We start from the raw sequence: 26372 nt of genomic DNA on the forward strand, positions 1-26372 counted from the left end.
TTTGGTGAGAAATTGAGCTCTGCAGGGTCACTTTTCCATCATGCTATGCATTTTTTTCTTCAGGTCCTGCTTGTTGCTCCCTTCCTTGCAGAACGAATGCATTTTTCCGTTGTGTGTTACGGGCTTATTATTCTAGCTACATTTATAGTTGATCTACCGCACTGCTGGGGAGGCTGTACGATCAGAAAGTGAGCGATACTTCATTCAGGTCAGGGGGAACCGTGTCCAGAAGCTTGTTGTTCATAGTTAATGGACTCTGCAAACAACTAGAGAGAACAGCCTGGCCCACGGAATCCTCAGTGACACAGACTGAAATGCCTCATCCAGAAGCCTGGTGCACATTTCATTTAAGGTTATGCAAATGAAAGGTCAGTTTAATTCCAGCTGTCATTACTCATTTTATGCATCAAAGGAAACCAGCACAAAGCACTGTATTCAATTCCTAAAGGTGCACATAAAGTTTATTTTCTGCTGACTCAAAACCTTGAAATGACATTTAGCTGTGATGCAGAACTGACGGAAAGGCTTCCAGTACTTTTTTTTTTGTGCATTTAAAGAGACTGAAACTATCATTTTGACAATGTGTTCTGACCTTGGTGTGACTATCTTTTTTTAAGAGGTACAAACAGGCGCTGCTTCCATGAAAGACGGTCTGAATCGACGTTCAGCCAGCTTTAATAGGTTAGCACGGGTGAGGGGTGAAGGGAGGGGGGGAAATTCAACATGACTCAACTGTGCCACTCATACTTTTTTTTTTTTAATCATAAAAGCTTGGCACGCAACGTCAGACTGAACTTGTCCAATTATCTGCGAACGCAGGCTCATTCGAGCGCAACCCCACCGCCGATTCTGGAACGGACACGTCCGTGGTTCTCCTACGTAACGTGGCGTCCCCAGTTGCTTCTCTTGACACCGCTGACTGCAGCTACGCTCGCGTGGAGTGGAATCGGAGGAAGTAAATTCATATGCAGTGCCCGATCCACCAGCAGGGGGTGCTGGAGGGCAGCGATTGCCAACTGCACGTTGCCCAATGGAGTTATCGGCCACAGACGGCACTGCCACGGTCTGGATTCAATCAGGCTGTGGGGTTCATCCTTACACTACAGCGTGCTATCTAAAAAGAATAAGCCACCCAGCAGCCCCCCTGTGCCACTTCATATGTAAAAAAACATGAATGCACACGTATGTAGCTTTTACACTGGGTCAAACAAGACTGCAGTACACCAGATGCACAAGAAGCTATATAAAAAAAAAGTTCCACAAATAACAGAATATACGAGCAGTGAGGTCTAACACTTTCACTTTTGTATTTTGCATTTGTTTTTTAGAGATACAAATAATCATCCTCAACATTTACGTGCGCAGTCCTTTTGCAACGTTCCATTGTTAAATAAAGAAGAAAAAAAACTGAAAAATCAGTTTGAACATTTTGTCAAGCCTCTATCATTGCTGATCTGCTTTCTGTTCAGCACCTCAAAAAACCCTGTGGGGGTGGGGGGGGCAACAGTGCTGAAACTGATCCAAGGTCAGTGCACGTGCCCCAGCTAATCGTAGTAACTGTCTCCGCCTCTAGGGGCAGCGCCTTGGCCAGAGCGGCTCTCCTGGGTGGTGATGAGGTCGATGATGGCCGAGATGACGGCGCAGTCCTTGGACTTGGTGTCGTTCCAGTTCACGGGTTGAGGGTTTTTAATCCTCTCCTGGAGAAGAGAATCGAGCTCCTTCTTCAGATCCTGAAAAAAATGTTTCGTTTTAATGAGATCTTTTTTTTTGACGAGGGTAAAAAGACAACAACTGGTCAGTTTCTGTTAGCACTTCAACTGAAACAATATGAGGTGGAACCTGAGGTATCGCTACATCTTATTATGCATTCTCCACCAAGGCTCAATTGGTCAGTGTGAACAGTGTTGATTTTTTATACTTGATATAAATTTAATTCATTTATTCTGTTACACAAAACTGCATCAATAAATGCGCAAGTACATTTACTTGCAATGCACCACTGGATTTGAACCTATGACCCGTAAGGTCATACGGTTCTGCAACAATAGTACCAACCGAATATATTAACCAGTTCATCGGTTGGATTTAATTACGCTACCACTGAAAAGCTCAGCTGACTAAACCGATGTTGCGTGGGGGTGGGGGTGGGGGGGGGGGGTTCGCTTGCACAGCTCGTTACAGCTGGCTGTGAGAGTCACCTTGACGAGGTGTGCGATCCGGGCGGGGGACTGAAAGACGATCCACTCGTCCACGGCGATGGTTTCCTGGTCTTGGTCCTTCTGGATGGAGATGTCCCCGCCGAAGAAGAGCAGCGAGAAGGGCGACACCTCCGTGCAGTCGTACAGGAAGATCTGGGGTCAGAGGTCAGAGGTCATCGGCTGAGGAGAGGCTACCCTGACATACCGCGGTGAAAACGAATTTCTCTTCAGGAGAACGCAATGAGGCTCCACACAGCAAAGTGTTCCAACGTGTGACAACAGTCCTTCAGCACTGTGCGCCCGACTCTTCTGTAAGATGGCTCAACATCGCACACGCGCACACACACGCCAGCGACACACACACACGCCAGTGACACGCACACACACACACACCAGCGACACGCACGGACACCAGGTTCTGAGCCGCAGGAAATCAAACGCGCTCCCCGAGCTGCCGTCTGGATGACGGGCTGGCCCCTGGCAGATACACCCCGCTGAACACGTCCTCTCCTGGCTCAGACGCGCCTGTCCATTTTCAGAGAGCCTCTGAACCAGCAGTCATCGCGCTGCCAACGTCCCATCTGGCCCGACGGGGCCCGACCGGCTTCTGCTAACGTGTGAAGTGAACACATTTCCCATCCCGTCGTTCCTGAGGTGCGAATGGAGCCCGCGGCAGGGCTGCCCCCCGCTGCAGAGATGCCCCCGGTCCATCGCTGTCTCACCAACGCTGAGAGCTGGAGAACCAGGCTGAGCTGCCCCCCACTGCAGAGATGCCCCCGGTCCATCGCTGTCTCACCAACGCTGAGAGCTGGAGAACCAGGCTGAGCTGCCCCCCACTGCAGAGATGCCCCCGGTCCATCGCTGTCTCACCAACGCTGAGAGCTGGAGAACCAGGCTGAGCTGCCCCCCACTGCAGAGATGCCCCCGGTCCATCGCTGTCTCACCAACGCTGAGAGCTGGAGAACCAGGCTGAGCTGCCCCCACTGCAGAGATGCCCCCGGTCCATCGCTGTCTCACCAACGCTGAGAGCTGGAGAACCAGGCTGAGCTGCCCCCCCCCCGCAGAGATGCCCCGTCCATGGCTCTCTCTCTAACACTGAGAGCTGGAGAACCAGGCTGAGCTGCCCCCCCCCTCCCCTGCAGAGATGCCCCCGGTCCATGGCTTCTCTCTAACACAGAGCTGGAGAACCAGGCTGAGCTGCCCCCCCTCCCCTGCAGAGATGCCCCGGTCCATGGCTCTCTCTCTAACACAGAGCTGGAGAACCAGGCTGAGCTGCCCCCCCCTCCCCTGCAGAGATGCCCCCGGTCCATGGCTCTCTCTCTAACACAGAGCTGGAGAACCAGGCTGAAGGCACGGCTCGTACAAACAGCAGTGGATACATCAATGTCTGAATGATGAAGACTGAATCGACATGGAGAAGGCTGGAGGCAACAACACAAACACACACACAGACAGACACGCACGCACAATGTGCGCTTACATTCGCCTTTCCACCTGCCTACACAAGCCCAGAGGTTTGAATGAACAAGGCACCATCTAGGAGCGCGATATAGAGACAAAATCTGGTTTAGAACACAGCTGCTATGCCTCTGAGAAAGTTACCTGACCTTGGCCTTCTTTGGAAGAAGATGAGAACAAAAAGTGCTTGGATAATACTGGCAGGGTGAATTAACACGGAATAAAAGAGGACCCTGTGTGTGTATGCGTGTGTGTGTGTGTGAGAGAGAGAGAGTGCGCATGTGCGTCCATGCCTTTGTATTCAGAGATTCAGCTCCTGGATCTTGACCTCACAGATCGCTGCCAGCTTCCAATCAAAAACCGAGTGAGAAGCACTTCGGGTCTTCACCTAGCTTTAGAAACGCTACTGTCCCCCCTTCTTCTTCCTCTGCCAAGGTGAGTCCCAGCTCCAGTGGTGACAAAATGGAGGCTGCGGCTTTAAAATCTCAAGAGCGCTAACTGGGTACCCTTGAGAAACCTTCTCACAATGCAACCTTAAATCGGACTGAATTAGATTGCAAAAGCCACGTTTTGAAAGCAAATGGAGATGGAACCTTCTCATATCTTATGAATTAAGAAAATGGAAAATGGCGAGAGCTCACTATCAAACCTGCCTGGCCTGCTACCCGCTGCACCCGTATCCTGCAGGATCTCCTTATTATGAGTGATATGCTTGCCTGTATGACCTGTAGTCAATTAGCGGCTGTCAGAGTTTTTGTGCGAGTAAAGCAATGGAAATTCAACATCACCCTGGACAGGGCAGTCTGCCCGAATAAGATTAATGCAGGGGGGATAACAGTATTTACAACCTTCAGAAACAATTCTAGATGTGGCCAAAAAAGAAAAAGAACTGACCATAAATCCACCCCAAAAACTAAAGAGGAAAAAAAAAGCATTCCGCCTAAATGATTTATCACGACTTGCAAAAACAGACGAGGGATGATTCATTACTCTTTGATGGCTCTGTATATGGAAACTGAATATTAAATAGTGGTGGAGAGCGACTGCCTTCTATTTATTGGTGTAGCTGCAGGGGAGTAGACACACAGAAGTAAATGCAGTTTTGTAGACTCAGTGGTATTGACACAAAGGTGTAGAGGCAGAGTACATGCTGAGGTGTAGACACAGAGGTGTAGTAGACGCAGAGCTGTAGACTCAGCGGTGTAGACGCAGAGGTGTAGAAGCAGTGGTGTAGAGGCAGAGCTGTAGACTCAGCGGTGTAGACGCTGTGGTGTAGAAGCAGTGGTGTAGACTCAGCGGTGTAGACGTAATGGACTAGAGGAAGAGTACATGCAGAGGTGTAGACTCAGCGGTGTAGACGTAGTGGACTAGAGGAAGAGTACATGCAGAGGTGTAGACTCAGCGGTGTAGACGTAGTGGACTAGAGGGAGAGTACATGCAGAGGTGTAGCACACTCACACTGCTCGTCTTCATTTTCAGGTGGTAGATGAGCCAGGTGTAGTGAAACTCTGTCTCTTCAGCATTCACAGACTTGGGGTGGATGTTGACCTTTCCGTCTGACTTAGTGTAAACCTTCACCCTGGAAAACAACGTTAAGAACATCTAAATCAAAATTTTAATACCGCTAGACATTTACTGAAGTCCTCCATGTTTAGCTCCTTGCTCAAGGATGCAATGGCAGTTCTCACAGGAATTTAGTCTGCACCTCTTGGGTAAGAACTTTGAAGGCAGTCTCTAACTGCCACACTACACTAGTGCCCCATTCACACTCTCTGTAAGATTCAGAGCTGCAACCGATGATCTCGCACGCACACACTGGCGTTCTTCGATCTTGCAGATACCCAGCTTTGCGTAAACCTTCCCTAAATATATTAAAAAGGCAAAACGAGCCCTTCAGGCATTCTGCTCAGCAGTGGAGAAGTGCAGAGTCAGTGAAGGGCAGCATGAATTTCCATTGATTCAGTAGTCATTCTTGTGTTGCATTGTAAGTTAAATTACTATTATTAAATGTTATTATGTAGTTACTGTTTTTCCCTCCACCAAAACAGAGCTACATGTAACATACCCGCCACTTAAACACAAATACAACACACACACACACAGACAGCAGGGCACACAGACACACACGCGCGCACACACACACACACAGCAGGGCACACACACACACGCACACACACACACGCACACACACACACACACACACACACACACACACACACACACACACACGCACACACGCACACACGCACACACGCACACACGCACACACGCACTCACACACTCACACACTCACACACACACACACACAGCCGGGCACACACGCGCACACACACACACACTCACACACACACACACACACACACACACACACACACACACACACACACACACACACACACACACACACACACACACACACAGCAGGGCACACAGACACACACGCGCGCGCACACACACACACAGCAGGGCACACACACACGCACACACACACACACACACACACAGCAGGGCACACACTCACATGGGCCTCTTCTTGCTGAAGCTGGGGCGGATCTTGGCTACTTTGGGGTACAGCCCGGCGACGATAACGGCTTTGATCAGCTTCTCGTTTTCTGTGGAGAGGCACACGGACAGGCAGACGTTGTAAAAGCGGCAGAAACGCAAGGTCAGACGCTCATTCGGGCACACGTTCCATTCTGTTTCAATCACCTGTCCAACTAATCTATACATTGTTGTCATTTATCGCCCCCCAGGTCCACTGGGAAACTTCATCGATGAGCTGGATATCCTACTCAGCTCTTTCCCTGAGGACGGCACCCCACTGATCCTGCTTGGAGATTTCAACCTCCACCTGGAAACATCCCAGTCTTCAGCTGTCCTACATCTCCTCCACTCCTTTGACCTCTCCCTACAGTCATCTCCCCCTACCCACAAGGCGGGCAACCTCCTCGACCTGGTTTTTCTGAGGAATAGCCCTTGCACCGATATCACTGTAACCCCTCTGCACACCTCTGACCACCACTTCGTTTCCTTCTCCCTCCCCCTTGCTCCCTCTCACCCACCTTCTCCCCCACACCCACTGTATCTGTCCGCCGCAATCTCTGCTCCCTCTCAACCTCCTCTCTTGCTTCATCTGTCACTGCTGCCCTCCCTCCTCTCGAATCCTTCACTACCCTCCCCACTGATTCTGCATCCACCTCCCTACTTTCCTCCCTTACATCTGCTCTTGACTCCCTCTGCCCCACTGTCTCTAGGCCAACACGTCCATCTCCTCCCCGCCCGTGGATGTCCAATGCCATACGCACCTCCAGGGTTGGACTCCGTGCAGCAGAGAGGAAGTGGAGGACATCCAGAGATGCTTCAGACCTCTCTGCCTACCAATCCCTCCTTGCAGCGTTCTCCTCCACGGTGACTGCTGCCAAGGTAAACTACTATCAAACCAAAATCCATAACTACCGTTCTAACCCTCGGCAACTGTTTTCTGTCTTTTCCTCTCTCCTCAGCCAGCCATCTGCACGCCCTCAGTCCTCGCTCACTGCTGACGACTTTGCAACCTTCTTTGACGAGAAGATTGCAGTCATCCGCAACTCCTTCTGCACTCCACCTCACCCTATGCTCCCCTCCCCTTGTCTCTCCACTCCTCTGCTTACGGTCACTGGCTCCCAACTCCCCACCCCTCAACCTGTACTCTCCCCTCCCTCACCATTTCCCCTTGTTTCTCCGACTTCTCTCCCTCACCGATTCTGAGGTTTCACAACTCCTACTTTCCCATCGCCCCACAACCTGTGCCCTTGACCCCATTCCCTCACCACTCCTCCAGGCAATCTCACCCGAGATTCTCCCATTCATCACCTCCCTGGTTAACTCCTCCCTGACATCCGGCTGCTTCCCGTCAACCTTCAAGAAGGCCCTCATCTCCCCCTCCTGAAAAAGACCACACTAGACCCCTCCATCATTGGGAACTACAGACCGGTATCTCTCCTTCCATTTCTGTCAAAAACCATTGAACGTGCTGCATCAAATCAACTCTCTGTGTTTCTTTCACAGAATGAGCTCCTCGATCCCCATCAGTCTGGATTCAGACCAGGCCACTCGACAGAGACCGCACTCCTCTCTGTCAACGAAGCTCTCCACGCAGCCCGAGCAGCCTCCCTCTCCTCCGTCTTATTACTTCTGGACCTATCGGCAGCCTTCGACACAGTCGACCACCCCACCCTCCTGTCCTCCCTATCTGCAATGGGGATCTGTGGCACAGTCCTCAATTGGATTGAGTCTTACCTCTCAGATCGCTCCTTCCAGGTAGCCTGGGCTGGTAAAGTATCTGCGCCACACCCCCTCATCACCGGAGTCCCACAGGGCTCGGTCCTTGGTCCTCTCCTCTTCTCTCTCTACACCCAATCCCTTGGCCCTGTCATCACAGCTCATGGTATGTCTTACCATTGCTATGCTGATGACACACAACTGTTTCTCTCCTTCCCACCCTCTGACACACAGGTCTCAGCCCGCATCACTGCCTGCCTGAGTGATATTCAGAGCTGGATGGTCCGCCACCATCTCAAGCTCAATCCAGGTAAGACAGAGCTCATTTATATTCCGGCTCTTAACTCCCCTCTCTCTGATCTCTCTATCTCCCTAGGTAATACCATCCTCACACCATCACCCTCAACTAGAAACCTTGGCGTGGTGATGGACAACAGACTGTCCCTCACCGAGCACATTTCAGCAGTGACACGTTCATGCAGGTTCTTCCTGTATAACATCCGGAGGATCCGCCCCTTCCTCACAACTTACTCGACCCAACTCCTCGTCCAGGCAGTGGTCCTGTCCCGCCTGGACTACTGTAACTCCCTGCTTGCTGGCCTCCCAGCATCATCTATCAGACCCTGCAACTCATCCAGAACGCAGCAGCGCGTCTGGTCTTCAACCTCCCCAGACATTCCCACGTTACCCCCCTGCTCACCACCCTCCACTGGCTCCCCGTGATGGCTCGCATCAAATTTAAAACATTAGTGCTTGCCTTCAAAGCAGCCAGGGGGTCAGCCCCTCCCTATCTACGTCAACTCATCAGACCCTACACCCCAGCTAGACCTCTCCGTTCTGCTGCCACATGTCGCCTGGTCCCTGCCCCGGCTCGCACCAGCACCCGGTCACGCCTCCTGTCTGTTCTAGCCCCACGGTGGTGGAATGACCTTCCTGTGCAAGTCAGAACAGCAGAGACCCTGGCCGTCTTCAAACGTAGACTGAAGACTCACCTCTTCAAGCTACATCTCACCTCATCACCCCCCACTACCCTCTAACATTTTTTTCTAAAAAAAAAAAAAAAAAAAAAAAAAAATAGGGTGTACAATTCACACTTATACCTAAGCAAAGTTATACCTATTGTAGCTCTCTTGCAGGAATGTTGTAAAGCGCTTGTCTCCGAGTTTTGTAATGCACTTGTTGTAAGTCGCTCTGGATAAGAGCGTCTGCTAAGAACCTATAATGTAATGTAATGTAATGCTTACCGGAGTTGATGTTGGAGCTGGGGTCTTTGGGGTTCTTGCTGCTGACAAAGCCTGCGCCCAGAAGGTGCTCAGCGAACTGGCCCTTCATGTTGTGCAGCATCTGCAAAAGTGACAGGATGAAGTCACGCGACACGGCAGACCATCTGCAGCAAATATACTGAAACCTAGGACCACATCAAGCCCTCTCAGGTAGAGCAACATTTCACTCTTAAATTACATTAACCATTGTAGTGGAAAGATATACAAATCTGTTTAGAGCTTCTCTGAAGAAAGGCAGCAAGCTTTCTGGATACTCTGCGTTCACGGGAGTGTTTACGTCAACCTGTATGCTTATCACATTCTGGACTGATTCAATCACACGCACATTCAACTTCCCGCTGACTCAGCTCCGAGCAAAACATCTTTATCTTTAAACAACTTTAACCGCTGATGAACCCACACGCATGCACACGCACGCACGCATACACACACACACTCACCCATGCACAACACACACACAAAATAATCCCTTTTGTCTGTATAACTGTAACTGGATATTCTTCAAGGTTACCAGCTTTGTCTCTATTAGCGTTTCCTATTCCTCCCATTTGGTAATGTGACAGCTGATGGTGTGCATTTCTGCCGTTTAACTTTGTTAAGTGACCTTGGGCTCTGGAAATGCGCAGTATAAATGTATTATTATTATCATTACTATTATCATCATTCAGGAAGAGGGCAGCTTATTGGCCGATTTCCCTCTGCATTTAGCAGCTCCCCGTGTTGTGTTTCCGTGACGCACCTGGAGTGTGTTGGCTGAGAGGAAGTTGTCCCAGCAGAATTCCCGTTCGAATCTGCCGCCCCGTCGTTTAGCGTCCTCCCAGCCCTGAAAAGTGAACATTTCCAATGTTTTTTCAGGGGTTAAGGGGTTTGGGGGGGGGGGATGCTACACTGCCAAACCTCACAATCCCTGAACCTCAGGGACCTATATTATTGAGAAACCCCATCCTCCTACCCAAGACAGGATGAGAGAAACGCACAGAAAGGTTTAAGTAGATTCAGAGTGTCCCCATAAACCTCTGAACAGTGATCATACCCAGAAGGCATTAACGATGGTCAGGTGGTCACTCTTGGAGTTTTTGGACAAAACTTTTCTCCTCATGTCTGCAAGCTTCTCCTTGCCCTGAGGGGGGAAAAAGCAGAGAACACATAACACCTTTATGTGTGTGCGTGGGTGCGGGCGTGTGTGTATGTATGTGTGTACAGTATGTGTGTGTGTGTGTGTGTGCGCGTTTGTGTGTGCGTGGGTGAGAGAGCGAGAGAGACAGCAGTACCAGTGGTATGAAGAAGGGGTCTTTGAAGCTCAGGCTCGCAGCGATGGTCAGTACGGGCTCCAGGCAGCCCAGCAGAGCTCCAAACAGGATCATCTTCCCAATGTGGGGCTCCACGGGCAGGCGGGCCAGGTGGAAGCCCAGGGGAGTCAGCTCCTCACTGCGGTCCAAAGCGTTCTGACCACAAACACATTAACATTCTGCTAATACACAATGAGACTCCTTAATACAACAGAACAAGCAATGAATGGCCTTTGCATTAAAGTCGAAATGCTTCAGGACAGATAGACTATTCAGTAGCACACAGTATATCCAGACTCTGCGCCCGCATACGAGTCCCAAGCAAAAAAGTTACACATTTAAACTCTTCCCCACCCGCACTTTATCCCCTTCATCCCCTTTTGAATCGCCCCTCCCCCCCATGTGAACTGCCCCTCCCCTTTCTCACCAGATCCATGAGGTGTGTGATGGCCAGCTGGACTGCCTGTTCTGAGGGCGGGTCTAGGGCCTTGCGCAAGAAGGAGGCGATCCCTCCCAGCTTCAGGATCTGCACAGCACAGCATGGAGAACCGGCCCAAACACTTAAAACACGTCTGCTGCTAGAACACAGGCCTGGGACAGCTTCCCAACAGGTGCGCCATCCTCTTAAATGACACGAGAATCCATCCATGACACCTAAGAACAATCCTCACAAGAATTCAGTTCTGCTCAAGTCGTAACACGTCAACGTCTACACATCTAATTTTCTCACCTTCAAACTACAGAGTCAATAAAATATGAACTGCTCTGAATAGATTAGAATTACCTTGCTAACCTTCTCCAGGTAACATTTAGGTAGGAACCGCATGGAACATCACAGAGAAAAGGCTACGATCGTGCCACAAATCACGCTTCGGCTGCACTCCTCTCATCCCAATAGTCAGAGAAGGCTAACAGGTTTGTCGGTACGACATCCTCTTATTCAATCAGGGTGTTTACATTCAGTTTGTTACAAGGCATATATCTCAAGCATTTATGTTCAACTGATGTACGTCCCGTGGGATTATTTCTAGTACAAACAGTTTGTACAAACCAGTATATCACATTAACTCAAAGGATGCTAAATAAAACTTTGCAGATGAAAGCGGACTAAATACAGCTCTTAGCGCAGATATTTTTGGCGCTCACCTTGCTAAGAAACATAAAGAACTTTTTTTGCCCCCTAGAGCAGGTTATTTTGAACACAGATATTTATATTTATAAGACGGAGCTATTTTTTCCTCAGATGTAGTCACCTGACAATAACTTCACATGAAACATAAACCCATGCTAGAAGACCCGAGCGCGTCGGTGAGGCAGCACTCATAAATATGAATGTGAGAAGCACTGCTGGGGCTAGCTGCCTGTGAGCTTCAGAGCAGACGAGTGGAGTGATTAATAACGCGCTCAATAACACACCCGTCTGTTTGGGAACAATAAAACTCACACAAATCCATTAGGAGAGAGAGACTGATTCCCCACATGAGCTCATCTCAGTAAATAATCAGCAGGGCCTGGTGGTCTGCAAGCACCACAGCACTGCAGTCACGTCTGAAATGAATGTTCTCTCCTCTCACCCCGCCAACTCCCACCGCCTATACGCTATGTACCACTCCCAGCCCAACCCCACCCCCCAGCACTGCCACCCTGACCTGAACTCCCCCATCACTGCTATCCTAACCCAACCCCCCAGCATTGCCACCCTAATCAAACCCCCATCACTGCCATCCTAACCCAACCCCTCTCAGCACTGACATCCTAACCTCTCAGCGCTGCCACCCTCACATCCTCAGCCACACTACCATCTCCCCTCCTCCCCCATTCCCCTGCCCTCCCTTTTTCCCCTCCCCCATCCCTGCCTCCCCTTACCCCATCCTGCCGCCCCGCCCTTTTCCCCTCGCACACCCGTACCTTGATCTGCAGGCAGAGCTCCTCCAGCGGCGTGCGCATGATCTCAGGCAGCTGGTAGGCGTCCAGCAGGCTGGCGCGCAGGCTGTTGTACAGGTGGTAGCACTTCCCCGGGGAAACCCTGCACAGACACACACACAACCTCCATTCCGGCTCTAAGGGTCTCCAAACCACCAGAGAGAAAGTGTGCAAAGAGGAGGAAACTGTACCCGAGCAGGAGCGCACAGCATTTACAGGCCCCGGCCCACGCACGCACGCGGGGGCGGGGCTCGAGCACGAACAGCGGCGACACTGCAATTAGACGACCGCAGCAGAGCGATTAAAGCTCTCAGCAATGCATCTGGCTGTTTGAGGGCAATTTGTCTGGATGAGCTCATTGGCAGTACAGTAAATGATCCTCGTGCCCTGTCCTAATTGACAATTACAAACCACTATGCGCATTTGCGCTCACACACACACACACGTACACACACACACACACTTTCTCTATCTGGACGGGGGGGGGTAATAAACACCACGCAGATGAGAAATACTCCACTGGATGGGAAGTCAGCATTAACAGAGAGAACACCGCAGACATGCACTCGGTAAACCATTTATACCCAAAGCGTGCAAGCTACACGCCCGCCCGCCCGCACGCACGCACCACACGGATTGGACCCCTGCGTGATGTGGTCAGGCACTCCGGGACAACCGGGCGAATCGGACCATGCGGGCACCGCCATGTTTGCCGCCTCAGTTGGCCGAAAGGCCTGTTCGAGGTCAGGAGGACACACTTGGACACCGGGAACGCGCGGCGTCTGCGTTTCAGCCGCCTCTTCCCAGCGGGCGCACACCGGGCGCGGCCGGGACCGACCGAGCCGGGGCGCGGGCTCCGCGGGGCGACGTGACGCCGCTCCCGCCTTCCTTTCGTTGCCCGGCGACGGAGAGAGGAGCTCTTAACGCCGGTCTGAAGCCGCTCGTCAGATTTAAAACTTCCTCCAACCCCCGCTGCCTCGCCCCCAAAAACACAAAAATGCATTAAATCAGTCGTACACCTGCAGCTCCTCTCTCCTCATGAATAATGCAACGGCACAGCCACATCAACATCGCTGATGGTTGGAGACGGCGATTGCAGGGGGGCTTTTTGTTGACTGGCGCATATTAAACTGCATGGGGGGGGGGGGGGCGGTTTCGTTTAAAACCAGCGGCGACGTGAAGACGCCTTGCCCGCCCCCCCCGCGGGGAGAGTGGTGTCCATCCTCGCTCTCTTACGCGCGCCAGCATCAACCTCGCCCTTTTTCCCTCGCCGGCCCGTCCCCCAGGAAGCAGACGCCGCGCCCTCCCCGCACGAACACGTCACTCACGCTCGCCGCTCGTCATATCTGGCCTGGCCCCGACCGCCAGCCCCAAACTCCGAGTTTTTCTGAGTCACCGAGCAAACTTCCATTCTGCGACGTCAGTGACGTCTTCCTCTGACGTTTCCAAAGCGGGACTCGGTGTCTATGACAGGCCCCACGTAAACCGAACACAAAGAAAGCCTCAAATAATGATATCGATTCTTTATTTTAAGACGACCTGATTACTCTTGATTACGCTCTTAACGATGAGCTGTTAGAGTCAAAAATAAATTTTAACCACAATGCCGGCAAACTCTGACTCAGTACAAACCTGTACGGGACCCATTTTAGGAGAGAGAGATGTAGATGAGAGCAAGAGATCAAACCGAAGAAAGCAAGAAGCCAATAAACAGAAGACGGACTGGCTGAAAATATAGGAGAGAGAGAGAGAGAGAGAGAAATGAAGGGAGGAGAAGCAGAGCCGCGGGCGAGCGGGCGGAGTGCGTACCTTCCCGCCCGGCCCCTCCTCTGCTTAGCGTTGGCCAGGCTCACCCACTCGGCCGTCATGGTGCTGATGTTGTTCTGGGTGTCGAAGTGCGTCTCCTTGATCTTTCCCCCGTCAATAACATAGACCACATCATCGATGGTGATGCTGGGGGGCAGCAGAGAGAGCGAGAGAAACGAATCCAGTTAGCACACAGCATGCTATTATTCACAATCATTTCAGTTTAACAGAGACAGATCATAGAGAACTGAAAAATACACAAACAAATCTGAAGTACCTTCAAAAAGTTTTTTATTTGCTTATAAAATGAAGACAGATTATTATTATTATTATTATTATTATTATTATTATTATTAAGTGCTGTGAATGAATCAGCAGTCTGGGTGCCATCACGCCTTAAATCTAAAGTGGTGACAGCACCGGTTACAGGGCCCGTGACAGTATGGTAATTAACCAATCCGAGGGGCCCGTTTAAGCTTTCCCCGAATCGGTGTGACAGCTCCGGTTTTAGATCTTGGACGGGAGCGGGCCTGAGGCATGAAGAGCAGATAAAAGGCGCGCACGGAGGCGCTGACAGACCTGGTCTCGGCGATGTTGGTGGCGATCACTATCTTGCGCACGCCCGGAGGCGGCTTCTTGAACACCTGACAGGGCGGAGGAGAGCGCAATCGCTCACTGACATCAAACGCAATCGCTCACTGACATCAAACGCAATCGCTCACTGACATCAAACGCAGCTCCCGTCAATAGCCAGACACGATACTCTCACGCGTCCCGCACCCGCACAGAGAAAAGCTCCTTCACCCTAACATTTCAAGGGCTTTTTTTATCTGAGAATAAGAGGCATGCTTACCTGAGTCTGATTGACAGTGGGCATCAAAGAGTGTAGCGGAATGATGACAAAGTTTTCTGGAAAAGAAAAAAGTCATTTTACTGTGTGTTTATTTGAACAAGTATGCAGTATGCGGTGAAAAGGGGTGTAGATATAAAGGTGTGGCTACTTACATAGGGGTGTGGTGTGGGGGTGAAGGTGTGGCTAATTAAACAGGGGTGTGGTATAGGGGTGAAGGTGTGGCTAATTAAACAGGGGTGTGGTATGGGGGAAGGTGTGGCTAATTAAACAGGGGTGTGTGGGGGGGTGTGGCTAATTAAACAGGGTGTGGTTGGGGGAAGGTGTGGCTAATTAAACAGGGGTGTGGTGGGGGGAAGTGTGGCTAATTAAACAGGGTGTGGTGTGGGGGGGTGTGGCTAATTAAACAGGGTGTGGTGTGGGGGTTGTGTGGACCTAATTAACAGAGTGTGGTAGGGGTGTGTGGCTTCAGTGGGTCACTGTAGTTGTACCACGACATCTGCTGGGCCATGAGAAGATCGTTGAGCCCACTGATGTTGTCCCAGCCAGGCAGGAAGACAAGAATAGCCCCTTCCTGAAACGCAGCACCGTGCATTTAAAACAACACAGATTACTGACCATTTAAAAATAAACATCTATTCCTAATCAATATTCAGAACAAACTTAAATTTCATAGCTTGCTATATATAAGCCACTGCTGACAGGACAGATCAGTACCGCCCTGTGTGTGATGCGCACACGCATAAAAAAGGAAAAAGTGTCCTGTTGTTTTCCATGTAAATTTAGACGCGCTTTTCTCTCCCCCCCCCCCTCCACAATCGAGCGCACAGAAATCGACAGCAGAGTGCACCGCTTCCTGACGATTGTGTGGAATTGGACGTCTGGATTCGCTGAAAAGGAGCTTTCAGTTGTAATTAACAACAACAAAGAAAAAAAAAAAGGACGGGTGGGTATTTCAGATATGAAAGAAACGGTGAAACCGATGGAGGCTGGGGGCCAGTGAACCGGGCCGGAAGCGGACGGTGCGCTGCGTTTGCTCCAGCTGTCTCCGGCTGCTATTTTCAGCCCCTCCGCTGCAGGCCGTTCTGCCACACCCGCTCCACGGCCCCTCCCTCTCCTCCACCCGCCCCCCCTGCCTCAGGCCCATCCCCCCCCACCACAATTTTCAGGTTGGATAAGAGGTGCTACACAAGCGTGAAGCCACTCTCGTTTCGAAACGGGAAACAAACAAATAAAAATAAAACAGTGGGGCGGGGAGGAGTGCGTGTTCTGGCGCGCGAGGGATCGGTGACCCACATTCCTGACGCTTGCGAGACCAGACTCGGCTCGGTATTCCCAAACCCGATGCTTAATTAATGGTAATTAATCTCGGCCTTCCACATCTGGGACTGGCACGGTGGCAGAAGTGACGCAGGAACTGCGCCAGCTCATTACGCGGGGGGAGGGGGGGTTACTTAGAGAAAAGCAGCAGATGGATTCAGTCCGTAATATCAGTCCAACGAACAGCCGAGACCCCTCTAAAGCACTCAGCCTTTCACCAGCTGCATTATGCTCAATTTCAGCTCTGCAGCAGGACAATGTAAAAATAGAAGCCATTTATGTGGCCCTGGATGAGGACATCCAGCGAGGGGGAAAAAGTAGGGTAATCTATGTGCGAACATTCTGATACCGAACCATTTCCTCTGCTTTATCTGAGAAAGGACTGTAAGAATCGGTCGGGGAGAAGATGTGATAGTGCTAATCCGGCAGATTGCACTGGAGCCCGGGTCTTTAGCTGAAAAGCCAGGGGAGGCTAAAGGTATCAGTGGACAAAAAGACTGGCTTGTTCCCTGAACCCAGAGACAAAGTCACAGAGACAACCGTCCCTCGGAGGGGACGGTGATGAGAGCGGCCACTAATAGAGCTGAGCCCCGACTCTCCATAGGAGAGCACCGAGTGATGTCAGAGCCCGAGCTCAAACCACCAGGGGACTCGTGGGAAACGGAGTCCGTCAGAGATCCAGGCTTGAGTACCTTTTAATCAGTTTATCTTAGCCCAGATATCCAGAGAGGGGAGGAGACAAGAGAGGATGAGAGGAACACAGGAGAGAGGAAAGGAGAAATGGAGAGGAGAGTAGAAGAGAGAAGACCATTTCGAAGAAGCAGTTCAACTCTCCCATTAACCTGCAATGCCTCCCCCGAGCCTGTTTCCTTAATCACTGAAGTGCATTGCCTCTCAACTTAAGACTTGGACATAAGAGCACTTTTTCAGGTACAAACTGATCGAGGTGCTTAAAGTGCTGGAGGATATGTCCATCTCTGGGCACAGCTATGCACTGACTTGGATAAAATATTCATGGTGAAAATATAAATATATATTGTTAAACAACAGGCCAAGCCCATGACCTACTTAGCAAGGCAGCCAGCTGCAGGGGGGGAAAAGGCTGCAACAAACCAAACGCAGATTAGTTTTGATCCATTTTTTTAACTTGGGTATTTAAATGTTAAAATCTGTTAGGGGTCTGGACTTTAACCTTTAAGAAAGAGTTTCCCGTGGTATGTTCTGACCAGTGAGATGTAAAATACAGCTATAAATGCATCCTTACAATTTTCTTCAGTTTCAATTTCATTTTAGGAAATGCAGTAACATTTCGCTTTGCGACCTGGGAACTAATGAGGACAGATGGGAGCTGGATCACGTTTGGATCAGCAGATCTGTACCATCGCTGATGCTTCTGGCAGCAGGGACAGCAAAGACATATGCAGCCAAAGTGCATTCAATTTCAAGACGCCGTACATTTTAGGCTGGAAAGGATGAATATTCCAAGAGCACAAATGAATATTTGGACGTACTGAATTTTTATATATTTACCTTGATAGTTTTTTTGTTTTGTCTTTTTAACCTGCAAGTTAACTTAGAATAGTGCCTCCCTAAATATTTCTCTCATCGCTTGTAAATAGCTACCAAAATAACATAATATTGATTTCTAGGATTTAGCAACAGGGCCTGTAACAATAACACTGTAAAAATAGAAAGTGTTGTTGGCAGCATTTCACGCCATCTTAAAAACTAACAAGGTATTGACCCGACTGCTTTTGTTTTCCTACTTAAATGAAACTGTGAAATGATGCAACATTTTTAATGATCAACCGATGGACTGAAAACTGAGTAACAGCCCTACAAATTTCCTGAGATAAGAATACAAGAAACGACTCACATCGTCGTTCAATACGATGTATCGGATCAGCTCCACAATCAGCGCCAGGTCGATCTTATCGTCATCGTCCATGGCCTCCAGCACATCGACCGTGCTGTCTGAGTATCTGAGGTAAACAAGGAGAGAAAGCAAAGTGCAGCTTTAGCGGGCGGCCATGTGAGAGACGAGGACAGATGTGTTTGTTTCACAGAACAATGCAGGGACTTGAACCTGCAGCCACCCGCCGGGAACAAGGCGCCGGTCGCGAGGGTCGGTGAGATTCCGGTCAATCGCGTGGCCCCCCGCCGGTCCCCGCCCGGGTTTCGGGGCATCTCACCTGCTCCGCAGCATACGGGCAAAGCAGGGCCAGCTCTCCTTGTACTCCTCCTCCTTCTGCTCCTTCTCCGGCCGGGACATCTGCCCCTGCATGAAGCGCCGCTTCCACCGGGGCCTCCGGTCCTGGCTCTGCGGCCGGTACCTGCACACCGGGCGCAGGAGAGCAGCAGAGTAAGCGCTACCTATGATTCTGGGTTTTTAATTTAAAAATAGACTCCGTTTCCCAGAATGCAACCTGGGACACTCCTCGGGTTGCCAGTTCTACTCATTTTTCCTCCGCAGTCATTGTCTCACCTGAGCATCTCCACCACGTCCTCCAGCAGGTATTCCTTCACCGGATAGGTGAAGCCGGGGATGTGGACCATGGGACAGTTGTCTGAGGAGAGGGACGCACAAAACGTAAGCGAGGGCAGAGAAAGACTATCATAACGAGCATTATTTTCTCCGCTCAGTTGGTGCAAACTCGCCCGTTCCTCTCACCAAAATACTTGGAGAACTTGTCTGCGTTGAGCGTGGCACTCATGAGGATGACTTTGAGGTCGTCGCGGAGACGGATCAGATCCTTGACGATGGTGATGAGGACGTCAGACTGCAGGTTCCTCTCGTGAATCTCATCCAGGACCAGGTGACTGATGCTGGACAGGTGTCTGAACAGGAAATGATAAGTGATGTTGGGCGGGGGGTCTTTAGCACAGGCTTTAGCAAAGTTTAGCAAAACCAGCAGCCTTCCTCTGAGGGCTGAGCTGTTAGTCATTCACCTTTCATGATGCACACGTTCAACTGGCAAAATTTTAAACATCCGGAAAGAAGGACAAAGCATTTTCAAGTGTGGAGCATCCCAAAAGTCTTGAGATTTTCAGGCGTAACATCCGGGTATTTAGCAGTCATGTTCTTTCTTGCGCTGCTTTTTTAATAAGTCAGAGGTCTTTTCAGACCTACATCATACACACCACATTGTAATGAACACAGTGAATCAGGGAATATGAAATATAAAGGCGACAGGAGCACACAGACCTCACAACAAAAGCCTCGGTCTCCTCTCCTCCAGCCCGCCACATTATCATGCTTTTGTTTGCAGCTTCGCAACCAACTGCAAATGGTTGCCAGCCACAAAGAAAGCCGCACGTGTTTTACGTCCTTTCGATGTCCAGCTTGTGTCAATGGGGGGAGCATTGTGTTGGCTTCAGACGGAGGTATCAGCCCCGAGCACATTCACTTTCTAAAAACACGGGCTCGAGGAAGCCCGCCCCCCCCCCCCCCCGTATCCCAGCAGCCGCGCTGATTGGACGCCGCTGCGCTCCGCCGATACAATACAGGCCCGCCTGTCAAAGGCAGCGGCCAAGAACAGAGAGAGCGAGCGAGCGCTGAAGAGGAGGGGAATGAAGCGCGTGAAAGGCGGGCAGAGGTGAGGGAGGCGGCTGTGCACTCACGGGTCCGAGCGCAGCCACTGAAGGATGATGCCCGTCGTACAATACAGCACCGAGCCTTGTTTCCGTGGTAACCGGCTGGGAAAGAAAAACAAAAAAAACAGAGCGGGCAAGAGATGAGCGGGGTGGGAGAAGGTAGGAGCAAACCTCCACCCCGCCCCCCACCGAAAAAAAAAAACAAATACATAAATGTAAAAGCACACAGAGGCCTCATTTGTTAAGCAGTGTATCCAAGTAATTTCAAATTATAATTAGGTTTTCTCCCATTGTAGAGCTACAGTCACACCGTGGACAGCCAGTGCAGATGAACCTTGTGTACTAACAGGGCTGCATGGGTCTGGAACATCAACAGATGCCATGCAACATAGAATCCTATTCAACACAATACTGAGCGAAACCAAAACCTTTTTCTGCAACAACATATGAATCAATATCAACACTGAATCAAACTAAATGAAGGTGATTCGTGTGGAAAAGGGTAAGTGACACCTAAGTGACGCCGGCTTTGCTAAATGTAACTCCTCCACCATCCCCTCTGATCTCTCTGATGACCATTACCCTCCTCTCTTTAACATCGCTAGCGTCAGCCTCCTTTCCCTGACCTCTCCTCCCCTCTCCCAGCAGAAAAAAACATCCTGCTTTCTGCCCCTCCCTCTCTCCTGAGCAGACCGTGTCATTCTACACTCTGACTCTGTAGGGCCCAGGAGAAGGAGTGACTCAGACAGCGATGCGCTGGTAAATAATACAGTAAGACTCAGCAGAGGCCTGACAGCGACCTTCCCCACCCCCCCCCCCACCCCCACCCCCCGCCAGCAACCTGTGCGGAACACGCTTTCATCACTTTCAACAACAAGACCTGTTTGCGAGAACAAAACACCGTAGGTCCCCCACCTCTTTTCCTCTGCTGCAATGCATTCTGGGTATGGTCCAAGGGACTGACGTATGCAGCTCATTGGGCGGGACGCATCGGGCCCTGTTTATACAGCACTCAGGCTGCATGTCAAAGCACCAGGGGCCAGGCTGCAGTTACACTGAGGGACGCGCTGGCAGAGCTGGCCTCTCGCCTGCCTGCGCAGGGCGCTGACGGCTAAAGCAACCGATTAGCGCTAGACGAGACGGGCCGCTTCTCTGCGTGCGCAAAGCCCCCGTCATCCTCAAGCCCGCGCGCTAGTTAGCGGCAGCGAGATGCAGCGGGGATGCAGCGAGAGCCCCAGGGTGGAGAGCCAGGGAGAAGGAGGGGGGGGTGTGGAGGGGAGAGATGGAGGGAGCCAGTGAGGTGGAGAGGACACGCGCGTACTCCAGACCCTCTCTTCTGACACGCTGCCAAAAAAGACCCAATTACTCGCGGCGAGCCGCTCCCCCGCCCGCTTATAATCGCGGTCCCAGAGCGCATCCCCTTCGCTTAAAACACAGAGCAGAAAGCTGCTTCACTTCACCGGAAAAAACCGAGACCTCAAGCACTACAACCCCCCCCCCCCCTCAAAAACCTGTCGTCTATACTCAAGGTAATTTGCATAATTCTGTTAAATGAGCTTCACATTTTTTATTTATTTGTGAAACGGCTCACACGAAACATTTCGCTTTCGCTCTACATACCAGTATGCAAATCCATCAACTGCACTCTGTGAAAATTACTTTAAAAGCATGATATCAAATGAAATCTCACGGAAATTTGATTCTCGCAGACAAAAGGAACCATTCTGCTGTCTAACACTGAAAAGCACAAAGCCTGAGAACGAAACCCGCCCGCTAGAATATCACACGAGGAGACATTTCATGCCAGCAGCTTAAAGGAACGCACTTACAGCACGTCAAACGCACACAACACGGCTGACACGTAATACATCCAATCAATCAGGAAGAGAGCCGCGCTCAAAGTTAAAGTGCCACCCATGACCTTCTATGCGTTCACTTGGCCCCTCCTCTGCACTCCATAAAGAAGGTGATTGACAGGTCAGTCCGTTTACCTCTGCAGCCGAATCTGGTACCCACAGGAGTTCCCTTCCCCCACCACCTCAGCCCTCTCTGCAGACACCCTCTCTGCCACCTAAAAAACACATTACAGACAATAATACACACCATAATATACCACAGACACGTGAGAATGAACAAGCGACGGGTGCAGACACACCCAAGACATGTAAGAACTGATGCAGCATAATGCGATACTGCTGAAACTCCAAACACACACACACACACACACAGTCCTATGGCCATTGGGTATATTAATGGCATTTCATATGAGAGCATGGCTAGGTCACCAAGGGTCTCTAGACCCACGTCCAGTATGTAGCCTGTAGCAACTAAAAGCTGATCACATGATCAACACACATTCCTAAGGCACCGATCTGAACGTTTACACCAATCTCACAGCATTTAGACAAATAAAACAGCATTCTCTCTACCTTGCAAAGACACACACGAGAAATTTCCACAGTAATGCAAGAATCTAAAAAACAGCTGTACATCCTTTTCACGTGTCCACATACTGATAATGCACTTATATGGGCATCTATCCTAACGCTGTATAAGCTGCACATTACAGAAGTGTACCCACAGTTGGCCCCCGCAGCCGTGGGGCGAAGTGAACTTACGGAGATGGCACTGATGCGGCGGGGCTGGGTGCACACCACCCTGCACGCAGAGCCCATGCCGCGCTCGATGTAGTCGTCCAGGATGAACTGGGTCACCTGTGTGGTCTTTCCGCAGCCCGTCTCCCCGCTCACCACCAGAACCTGGTTGGCCCGGAGCAGCTGGACCAGCTCCTAAACACAAGAGAAGAGACCCGTCCAGGCGGCTATGCGTAAAACCCAAATAGCATTACCTCACTGCTATTCACAAAACCTTCTCTTCCAAGTGCTTGCTTCCAGTCAGGCTGGGGGGGGGGTGATTCTTGCATTCTCAAAGTTCAACCCAGGTCTTACAGGGGTGAGGTATCTACAGTCACCCTTTCCAATTGCTTAGTAGAAACCAAAAGTTGATCATATGACCACCACTCATTCTTAAGACTCCAAGCTATACCTTAACACCCATCTAACAGCATGTAGACAAATAACACACAATATTTTACCAACCCTGCCGGGACATGCCACAATGTACTCGAACCAAAAAAAGCAAATAAACACATGAGAGCAACTCTTAATGGTTCCCATATACACCTTGTCCTTCTGGAGAGAGGGTACTGTACCTTTCCTTCATTTCCTAATTGACTGATAAAACCGTTGAGTCGTTTTATTGGATGAGCTCAGTGTTTTATCCTTGACTCTGCTCTTGGGAAACTGGGAGTTTAAAGAGACTTTTGAGTGACAGCGGGTTTCATAATTCACTCTGAAGAGTCACATGGCTGGGAGAGTGGGTCTTATAAATGCCGGCAGCAACGTGCTGGATGTAACCTACTGGATGGACTGCTCAGCAGTGCTGGTTAAGTTGTAGGGCTTGTAACCAAAAGGCTGTACACTGAACAGCCTGGTGGGAGCACTGCAGTTGTATCCTTAAGCAAAGTGCTTCACCAGGATGTAGCTCATTACATGCTAAACATTCACAAATGTAAGCAATTCAAGTCACAATGGAAAAGGGTGTCCTGGAACATCTGGTTCCACTGATGGCTTGGAGCTGAACACCTCAATCATAATTAAAGAGAAGTTTTTATTCCAGTGTTGAGAGGGAAAAGGAAGTAAAATGTCTGTGTTTATCTTACCTCTTTCATTTTGTACGAGGGAAGTTTCTCCCGGAAATTCTGAAAAAAAAATAAATAAATAAAATAAATATATATACTAAATTGCAGAGTCTGGGGAGGTACCTATCGAGTGAAAATTCCTATTGGTGACTGTGCATGGTGCTGAATGCATCAGTCTTTAGGAGACAACTGTCAACCTGGCAGCAACCCAACAGACAGACCAGCTCTCGCTGTACTCCTGTGTACCACCTACCACCACAGCCCCATTAGCATAAATACAGATTATAAAACAAATGAATGCATGCCAATAGTCATAAGCACAATTTCAGGAACTGTAATAGCATTATTTTTAATGACTAGTCAATGGGGACATTGTCAGCGTCTGTACGACAATAATGGTTTCCCAGCTCTCACCAGCATCTCTGTGTACTTTGGGTTTTCTCTTTTCTTAAGCAGATCTCTCTTCAGCTCCTGGTCTAGGCTGGAATCTCTGGTGATGTCCTGGAACAGATACTCTAGGTCTTTGTCTTTCACTGCCTCTTTCACTTCTGCAGGACTTGGCTTTTTAAGAACCTCTGGAGGTGGCTCTTCACCATCAAAGTAGCTGAAAAAACATATTTCCTGGTTGATATGGAGGACTGTACATATGCTTGGGATGTGATTTCATTCTGACCAACAGTCTACTCAGAAAACTATTAGATCGACCATCTTCAACCTGTTAAACTTTAGAAACCAATTAAATGCACGTTATTACAATTGGCAATTCGGTTGAGCCACATGTAATCGTTCAGGTAAACATACATTGGTGGACCAACACTGAAGAGTATTTTCAGACTTTCTCCAAAAGATTTGAAAAACAGTGATATTATAAGTACTGCTGGGTTACTTACCTGTGTCCACCTGTCTTGGACCCTGAGCGCCAGCTCTCAGACGTGGAGGGGTGGGCATCCCTTCCAGGAACGCAAGGCTCTTTCTGGACCGTGTTTAACAGTCTAGTGATGTGCTCCTCTCTAGACTCGTCCATCTGCACTACCGCTCTCTAAACAAATAACACAACCAATCTTACCCTCCAGCTGGCACACATCCCATCAGCTGGGTCAGTTAGCTTACACAGAAATACATTGACAAAATTGTCAGCATCCCATTTGATGGGAATTAAGTAGAAATACAACCCTCTGCTTACAAGGTGCATTATCCCAACAGAGGGAATACATTATTCAACTTTCCTGTTTTTTTGTCATTCAGTTAAAGAATCTCATGTAACAGTAAACTCATTTAAAGCTCAACTCAAAACGAAATAGTCCATTTTTGATTTCTATTAGTCATTATGCATGCTTATGGTAAGGTGAAAGGTTTGTTTCTATATGGCATGGTGAATGCAGCCCGTGCAAATAACCCCCTCAATTTAACTTTTGTTCCAGTTAATACCCACATATTGTCGTTAATTCCCCATTGATTCCCATGGAAATTTTCCAGCCCTAGTACCAGTGTGTACAATGTCATTAATACTCAATGGATTAATACTTGCCGATTTCCTCTCCTCTTCTTTCCTTTTTATGCCTCCTCTCTTTGCATACCACAGGCCGATTTCTCGGCCTTTCAGGTGTCCCGGGTGCCGACCCCGTGAGCCACCACCGCGTCCCCGATCCTCCCGGGACTCCCAGCCCGAGTTTCCCTGGTATCCCCCTCCGCTCGACCCGGCTTCTCTGTCCCACCTATCCTCGTTTCCATGTCCAAATCCTCGACCCTCTCGCCGGCCTCGCCTATTACCGTAACCATAACTCATACCGTCCTGTACGGGTGTCCGAATGCACCTATGCTACGACTAGTCACCGTTTATTAGATGTCTGGAACTTCTGGTGTCAGCTGACGCTAACTTATCTGTCACGGTAACAATACAATTTTCGGTCCCTAGGAAGCCAGCTAGCTAGCTAACCTACAGACAGAACAACGGTTGCAGAAGCAATCCAATGCTAGCTGGGTAATCAGTGTTCGAAATAGGCTAACCAACCAAAAATCGGAATTTGCAAAATACATAAATGAACTCAATGAAACGTAAAAATTTCCAAACAAATATATAACACAATTTGCAGAAGCACTAGTGAAACTGTAAATATGTATCTAATGTAAGGGTTGATGAATTTCAGGTAAAGTAAACAGACATATCCGGCATGTCGCGTTTAAATGACGACATCAACTACGCGATGTCAACACAAAAAATACGCTTTAAACGACGATTGGTTGCTGATCCTCAATGCGGTGAGTTTAAAAAACGTTGAAAATAGATGACAACATTTTAATTGAAATGCCGTTCTGCCAGTGTAGGTTACAATTATTTACACGACGCGACTGCTATGAAATTTGGAGGATATTGAGTACTGTTTGAGAAATGACGTAAAACGAAAATACCCTAATGGAATATTTCAGCAGACAGAATTCTGTACACCAAATAACCGAAGAAGCATGATATTGAGGTGTAACTGTGGGTAGTATACTATATTTTTTTGTTATCATTTTATCATGAACTGTTTGGCATATTACTTTTGCAAATGCATGTTAAAAATATGGTACTTTTGAAACATGAACATTTATACTTTCCTAAATGAATAAATTATGGTACATTAATAATGCACTGAACTGTAATTACCCTTATAATTCCGAGCATTCTGTAAGGAATAAAATGATTAACCA

At 49.4% G+C, this 26372-nt stretch overlaps 1 protein-coding gene across 1 annotated transcript; it reads right to left on the reverse strand.

Moving 5' to 3' along the window:
* Positions 1-434: 434 nt before the first annotated feature.
* On the reverse strand, positions 435-25876 carry dhx36 (DEAH (Asp-Glu-Ala-His) box polypeptide 36). The gene is made up of 25 exons (XM_064303045.1): positions 25210-25876; positions 24572-24720; positions 24096-24285; positions 23703-23741; positions 22600-22770; positions 21973-22052; positions 20009-20083; positions 19059-19225; positions 18873-18954; positions 18580-18720; positions 18264-18369; positions 15548-15641; positions 15071-15126; positions 14797-14861; positions 14221-14364; positions 12397-12514; positions 10916-11014; positions 10471-10644; positions 10233-10319; positions 9939-10022; positions 9161-9260; positions 6178-6268; positions 5115-5235; positions 2199-2351; positions 435-1730 (listed from the first exon to the last, which is right to left on the reverse strand). The coding sequence occupies exons 1-25, from the start codon at positions 25465-25467 to the stop codon at positions 1545-1547; spliced, it is 3030 nt and encodes a 1009-aa protein (XP_064159115.1). The 5' UTR covers positions 25468-25876; the 3' UTR covers positions 435-1544.
* Positions 25877-26372: the final 496 nt, after the last annotated feature.

The sequence above is a fragment of the Anguilla rostrata genome, chromosome 12 (genome assembly GCF_018555375.3).
Source record: "Anguilla rostrata isolate EN2019 chromosome 12, ASM1855537v3, whole genome shotgun sequence".
NCBI classification, from domain to species: Eukaryota; Metazoa; Chordata; class Actinopteri; order Anguilliformes; family Anguillidae; genus Anguilla; species Anguilla rostrata.